Here is a 7,500-nt window from a genome sequence, read left to right on the forward strand (position 1 = left end):
CACGCTGACCACTCAACCACCGCCTTCCCAACCTGGTTTCTTCTCCCCTTCTTACCTTCCTCTCACTCTCTCTCTCTCTCTCCCCCCCCCCAGGACTGCTACGAGGACTACCTGGAGATGTTCCTGCAGTTCGGGTACGTGTTCCTGTTCTCCTCCGTGTACCCCATGGCGGCCTTCTGGGCGGTGCTCAACAACATCCTGGAGCTGAAGACCGACGCCTTCAAGCTGTGCCGCGTGTTCCGCCGGCCCAGGGTCAAGAAGGTGGCCTCCATCGGGGTCTGGCAGGTGAGGGGCAAGGGTGAAGGGAAGGGAGAGTTTGAAATGTCACTCTGTTCTTCGGGGTTATTTTACCTGTTTATTTCATCACTCACCATCATCATCACCCACCTTTCATCACCACCACCACCACCTTCATCACCACCATCACCACCAATAACAACAACTCCACTGAACACCATTTACCATCACTGCCAACCACTATCACCACCCCCACCCCCTCCCCCCCCTTCCCCCCCTCCCCCCCAGTTCGCCGCGTACTTTGCCTTGCCTCTCACCCCCCACCCCTCCCCCAGTTCGCCGCGTGCTGTTGCCTCCTCCCCCCCAACCCCCCTTCTCCCCCCGTTCGCCGCGGAGGTCCTGGGCCAGCTTTTTGGCTAGTAGTGGTTTCTTGGAGGCACAGTATAACATTGCTACTTTTTACTACTACCCCACTCCAGGGCGCCTTCGAGTTGCTGGGGGCCATGGCTGTAATGACGAACTGCGCCCTGCTCTGCCTGTCCCCCCGCGTGCGCCCCCTGGCCCCCAGCGCTTCCCCCGTGGAATGGGTGCTTCTCTTCGTCCTCTTGGAGCACCTCATCCTGGCCGCCAAGATGTGCCTCATGTGGGTGGTGCCGAACCAGCCGGCGTGGGTGCGTCAGGCCCTGGAGAAGGTGTCCTATCAAGCGAAACTGGCCCTGCGGAATGTGGTAGGGGGGTGATGAGGGGTGTGTTTGTGGGGTGAAGGGGGGTGGGTTGGGTGGGGAAAGAAAAGGGGAGAGCGGGGACTGGGGGGTGTGTGTGGGGGGGGGTCGGGGGTGGTAAGCTTCTGATAAAATGGGTGAAAGGGAAGAGTGGAGATATAGGGTGTGTTTGGGATGGGAAAGGAAAGGTATGTGGGAAGGGTAAGGGAGAGGGAAAGGGAGGATGTGTGGGAGAAAGGGAGGGTGAGAAAGGAAAGTGGGACAGGGAAGGGATAGGGAGAAAGAGTGTGTGGGTGAGAAAGGGGAGGATATGTAGGAAGGGGAAGGGAGAGGGAAAGGGAGGATGTGTGGGAGAAAGGGAGGTGAGAAAGGGAAGGGAGAAAAGGGAGGGACATGTAGGGAGTGGGAAAAGGGGAGGATTGAAGGGAAATGAAGGTAAAGAATTAAATGAAAAGAAGGAAAGTTAGAGAAAGGGGAGAGAGAGAATGGAGGAATGGACGAATGGAGTGGAGAGAGAATGAGAAAGTGGAAGAAGGGAGAGAAATGGAGACAAAGGGAAGGTAAAGAATGAAATGAAAAGAAGAAAAGTTAGAGGAAAGGAAGAGAGAGAGAATGGAGGAATAGACGAATGAGGGGAATAGAGAGAGAATGAGAAAAGAGGAAGAAGGGAAAGAAATGGAGACGAAGGGAAGAATGAAATAAAACGAAGGAAAAGAAAGAAGAATGAAAGAATGAAGGAATAAAGAAAATGGAGAGAAAATGAAAAGAAAATGAGAAAATGAAAGAAAGAAGAAAAGAGATGAAAGAAGAAAAGAAAAAAACACAAAGTAATTAACGAAGGAAAGGAAAGGAAAGGAAAAAAAGAGCTGAAGGTTGTGAAATGATATTATAACGTCAGAAAATTCGTAGATAAATAAAAGAAAAAAAAAAAGAAAAATAGATTGAGGAGAATGGATGAAGGAAAAAATATTGGCTTTCGAAATTATATAAGGGAAAATAGATTAGGTTATTGTATTATTTGCTTGTAGTAGTAGTAGTAGTAGTAGTAGTAGTAGTAGTAATGGTAGTATAAGTATTAGTTTCTCTCTCTCTCTCTCTCTCTCTCTCTCTCTCTCTCTCTCTCTCTCTCTCTCTCTCTCTCTCTCTCTCTCTCTCTCTCTCTCTCTCTCTCTCTCTCTCTCTCTCTCTCTCTCTCTCTCTCTTTTATCTCTAATTATTTGCTGATAAATTAGGTCATAAATTTTTTGTTGTTGATGTTATTCTTGTCTAATTGTATATTTATTTTTTCCCTCTCCCTCTCTTCTTTCCTCCAATCTCTCCATTTTCCTCCTTCCTCCCTTCTCCCTCCTCCTGTTTTCCTCCATGTTTTCCTCCTCCCCCTTCCTCCCATTTTGTCTCCTTTCCTCCTTCCCTTCACCTCATTCTCTCTCTCTCTCTCTCTCTCTCTCTCTCTCTCTCTCTCTCTCTCTCTCTCTCTCTCTCTCTCTCTCTCTCTCTCTCTCTCTCTCTCTCTCTTCTCTTTATCTTCTCTCCATCTCCCTTCCTTTACTCCCTTTTCCTCCATTCCTTTATTCCTCTTTCCTCTCCTCTCATCCACACATCCACATCGCCTTCCACATCCTCGTTCCCTTTTCCACCCTGCCATAACCACCTCTTCCACCCCTCCTCACCCCCCACACATCCGTCCCCCACTACCCCCTTCTCCCCCCCCCCATTTCATCCACCCATTTCCTCACCCATCTCGCCCCTCCACACTCCACAATCCCCTCCCCCTTCTCCCCCACCATTTCATCCACCTATTTCCTTCCCCATATCGCCCCTCCAAAATCCACTATCCCCTTCCCCGCTCCCCCCCACATCCGCCCCCCACAACCCCCGATTACCACACCCATTTCATCCACCCATTTCCTTCCCCATCTCACCTTCCACAATCCCCTCCCGTTGTCCGCCCCCCCCCAGCGTGGCAAGAAGACCCGTCGGCACCTCTCCCGCCGCTTCCGGAGTGTCCACGGCGTGCCCCGCTCCGGCTCGCGCTCCCGCGGCACCACGCCCGTGGCCCAGAACGGCGGCCTCCGGCACCGCACGCCGCCCAGGGGGGACTACCGGGACTACTAGCCACGCCCGACGCACATGCACTGCCCAACTAGCCCAAAGTGTCCCTCGATTAGCCCAAGTAGCGGTCAGATAGCCCAAAGTGTCACCAGATTAGCCCCCACACTGTCCAAACGCTGCCCACATAACCGCCCTAAAGTGTCCCCCAATTAGCCCAAGTAGCGGTCAGATAGCCCAAAGTGTCCCTCAATTAGCCCAAGTAGCGGTCAGATAACCCAAAGTGTCACCAGATTAGCCCCCACACACTTAAAACGCCGCCCACATAACCGCTCTAAAGTGTCCCTCAACCAGTCCAACAAGTGTTCAGATAGTTCAAAGCAACGTTGCCAGGTCGTCGTACTCCGCCTCTTTTGTTTGCCGATTTCCGACCCAAAAACTGCTTTCATCACCCAAACAACTGCCTTCACATATGGTTCTCGTTTAAATGGTTACTTATTGGTGCTTCTTGGCAACAGTTGGTGGCCAAAAACCGGTAAATACGCGGCTCTTGAGTACGATAACCTGGCAACGGTGGTTCAAAGTATCCCTCAACCAGCCTGATTATCGTCGAGGTAGTTCAAAATGTCACTTACCCAGGCCAGGCAGCATCTGAATAGCCTGCAATGTCCCTGAACCAGCCCAGTTAGCGGTCATATAACCCAAACTGTCCCTGAACCAGCCTAAACTGCCCTTCATCCAGTCCAACAAGGCGATATACGTAGGTGTGCAGGGTTTGCTAGACCATGAAAAGGGTGCCGAGGGACTGCAATTAGACCCCATACTAGCTTTTCCCTTTTTGACTTTCCACCAGTCCCTCCTCGCTGAGTGTCTTCCCATCACGGGTTACAAGGATATTCTAGTCAATTTCTAGTCATGTTTGAGTCACGTTCTAGTCATGTTCGGGTCATGTGTATGTATATCTTCGACCTCCTCCTCTGCTTCTTCCTCCTCTCCCACTTCCTTCTCCTCCTGCAAAGAGAAATGTGTCTTCCCTAAACTAGGGTTATAAGAATCGAAGCTATTCCCTAATCGAAGTTATTCCCCAAACGAAGATATTTCCCAAACGAAGATCTTACCCAAACAACGGTATTCCCCAAGTTCAGGTATTCCCCAGATAACGGTATCCATCAAGTAAAGGATTTCCCCAAGTAAAAGGATTTCCTGATCTAAGATATTCCCCAGTGGAAGGTATTCTCCAATCTAAGATGTTCCCCACACTAAGATCTTCCCCAATCGAAGGTCACAATCATCTAAGATCTTTCCCAATCTAAGGTCACAAGTATCAAAGGTCATCCCCAAACAACGGTCACAAGAAACTAATCTAAGGTCACAATGATCTAAGAGCTACCCCAACTAAGACCTTAATATACTAAGATCCTCCCCAGTCGAAGGTCACAAGAATCTAAGGTCTTCCGAAGCTAAAGTCAGGAATCTAAGGTGTTCCCAGTCTACGGTCACAATGATGTTTCCCACTATGGCCACAAGATTGTAAGGTCTGTCCCTAACTAGTGTCTAAGGGTGATGTCCTCCTCCACTAGGGACAAAGGTGTAACATATCCCAGGTCCTCCTCCACTAGGGACAAAGGTGTAACATATCCCAGGTCTAAGCTCTAAGGGTGTACCGTCATCCGCAGACTAAACTCTAAATATATTCTAGTCATATATCTAACCTTAATACTCGACCCTACGAAGTCATGTGTCCGTGTGATATCTGCCCAGACTTGCGGATTTCTGCCCATACCACAAGCTCCTCCTCCCTACGAGATGTCAGTCACTACCAACTCAAAAACCAACCCCAGCTTCTGAAGTTTCTCGCCCTCGTTGAATTCCACACACCACTTCACGTTACCCTTTTCCTGACCATATTAAGGCCATACTATTATTAATTGGGTGTAATCATTAACTCGTAGAAGCGGATCATGGAAGGCTCATAGGGAACGGCGTCCGGTTGGCTGATATTGCTGGAACTGATCTCAAGGGAATGGCCGAGGAAGAGAGAGCCTGTGATATGGGCGTAAGGGAATGGCCTAGGAAGGGAGAGCCTGTGATATGGGCGTAAGGGAATGGCCGAGGAAGAGAGAGCCTGTGATATCGGCGTAAGGGAATGACCTAGGAAGGGAGAACTTGTGATATGGGCGTAAGGGAATGGTCTAGGAAGGGAGAGCTTGTGATATGGGCGTAAGGGAATGGCCGAGGAAGAGAGAGCCTGTGATATCGGCATAAGGGAATGGTCAAGGAAGGGAGAGCTTGTGATATGGGCGTAAGGGAATGGCCAACGAAGGGAGAACTTGCAATGTGGGGATAAGGGAGCTTGTGATATGGGCGCAAGGGAATGGCTTAGGAAAGGAGAGCTTGTGATATGAGCATAAGGACATAACTTACAGCCTGTTTATCTAGTCAATTGTTAATGCTCTTTCCTCCTCTTGTCCCAGGTAACCCCAATTATGATCTGTTAAAGTATTCATGTATTTTCCACCTTCGTTTGTCCTCCTTGCCTTCCTTGACTCTTGTTACTTTGGACCCGAATTCTCAGACGCTTTTGACTTGCACATTAACTCTTACTAAACGCCATAAAGTAAGTTAGCCGGGTTCCCATGAGTGCTTCTTCACGTTCATGGGGCAGAAGCCTTGTCACACTATCACCAGGCGCATAACTCTTCTCATGGAAACACACACAACCACCTCAAATGCTTTTTTTTTTTTTTTTTTTTTTTTTTTTACAACAAAGGAGACGGTTCAAGGGCAACAAAAAGAATGTAGAAGAAGAAAAAAAAAGCCCGCTACTCACCGCTCCCACAACAGACAAAAGTAAACAGTGGCCGAAAGACAGGTCAATTTCGGGTCTTATTAACCTGGTACCAACGACGGGCCAGATTTTTGCCATGGTATAAACCCCCAAAAATAGAGGATACATAAACTGATCACAAATGCGTTGATATATATTATGAAATGGTTTGTGTGAGTGATGATTTTTTCTCATTTTTCTCGCTTAGAGGGACCTTTAAGAAACATGATCCCCGCAGCTACCGGGTTAAACTAAGGGTGAGTGAGCCCAGAAACGTGTGAGAATGTGGGTCCTTAGTCATTCGTCATTTCAGGAGAATCGAACCCTGGTCTCTGGTTACCTAAAACCTAATAAATATTCTCCCCTCACCCCCTTTTCCTTTCTTACCTTCCTCTCCCCCTCCCCTCTTGATAGGTTACTAAGGCTTGGGTATTGAGCTATTCCCTTTCACCCCACCTGCCCCCCCCCCCCCACCTCCGACCCCCCCCCCCCCTTTACCTAGTCCGAATATATCTGAATACTATCTTTTGGAAGCTCATTTGACGTCCCCCCCCCAAAGAAAAAAACTTGTCCCCTTCACATGCAGTTCTTTGATATTACACTTCTTCCTCCTCCTCCTCCTCCTCCTCCTCCTCCTCCTCCTCCTCTAAAAGGTTAACTCTTATTGGTGGAAGGGAAAGGTTTTTTTTTTTTTTTTTGCTAATAAGAGTGTAATACGTTAGTCTGGCTTCTTCGCTACCAGTCATTAGAGAACATAGGTTGTGATCTGGTGTGTGTGTGTGTGTGTGTGTGTGTGTGTGTGTGTGTGTGTGTGTGTGTGTGTGTGTGTGTGTTACGTTGATGTCTGTCTGCTTTGAATTCTGCTTCTTATACTACTACTACTACTACTACTACTACTACTACTACTACCACCACCACCATCATCGCCACCACTGCCATCACCAGCTTCAAATTAAAAACAGGGAAAACATTTAGAGAGGAATTTGTTGTGTGTGAAGGGAAAAACGATGTAATTTAAGATAACATTTTTGCCTCAGTATTTTCCTTTCTTTCTTTATCTATCTATCTATCTATCTATCTATCTATTTCTATCTATATCTTTCTTAGTTTGCAAATATGCTTTTTATTGATTATTATTTTTTTTTTTTTTGTGTGTGTGTGTGTGTGTTTGTAAATGTGTGTGTGTGTGTGTGTGTATGTGTGTGTGTGTGTGTGTTTGTAAATGTGTGTGTGTGTGTGTGTGTGTTTACTTCAATATTTAGGAACGAAAAGGTATAAATAATTACATTGTTTGTTTGTTTGTTTGTTTGTTTGTCTTGTTTTCTCGGCTTATGTAAGTGTTATAGAATGCGAGCAGTGCTTCTCTCTCTCTCTCTCTCTCTCTCTCTCTCTCTCTCTCTCTCTCTCTCTCTCTCTCTCTCTCTCTTTCCTTTGTTAATTTACGAAGAAAAGAATATTAGAAGACAGGGAAAGCTGAATTAGAGGAAGGAAGGAAGAAAAGGAAGAAAAAATAGGAAGAAGAGGAGGAAAGGAAGGACACAGGAAGGAAGGGAGCAAAGAAACTGAAGAAAGAAAAGAAGAAAATGAGGAGGAAAGAAGAGAAGAAAGAAAGGGAGGAGAGGAATGGTGAGAAAAGTACTAGTATTGAATGAAAAGAGGGAGGAG

The 7,500-nt window shown here is 47.4% G+C and overlaps 1 protein-coding gene across 1 annotated transcript in view; it reads left to right on the forward strand.

The window, feature by feature from the left end:
* The window catches only part of LOC126985607 (anoctamin-10-like), a gene marked incomplete at its 5' end in the record, with an annotated part of 32,909 nt that extends 25,650 nt beyond the window's left edge, over positions 1-7,259 (forward strand). The window contains 3 exons of the mRNA XM_050840761.1: positions 94-285; positions 717-965; positions 2,919-7,259. Coding sequence (XP_050696718.1) covers positions 94-285; positions 717-965; positions 2,919-3,074 — 597 coding nt within the window. The remainder of the gene's footprint in view (positions 1-93; positions 286-716; positions 966-2,918) is intronic.
* Between the last annotated feature and the right edge of the window lie 241 nt (positions 7,260-7,500).

This window comes from Eriocheir sinensis, chromosome 60 (genome assembly GCF_024679095.1).
Source record: "Eriocheir sinensis breed Jianghai 21 chromosome 60, ASM2467909v1, whole genome shotgun sequence".
Taxonomy (NCBI): domain Eukaryota; kingdom Metazoa; phylum Arthropoda; class Malacostraca; order Decapoda; family Varunidae; genus Eriocheir; species Eriocheir sinensis.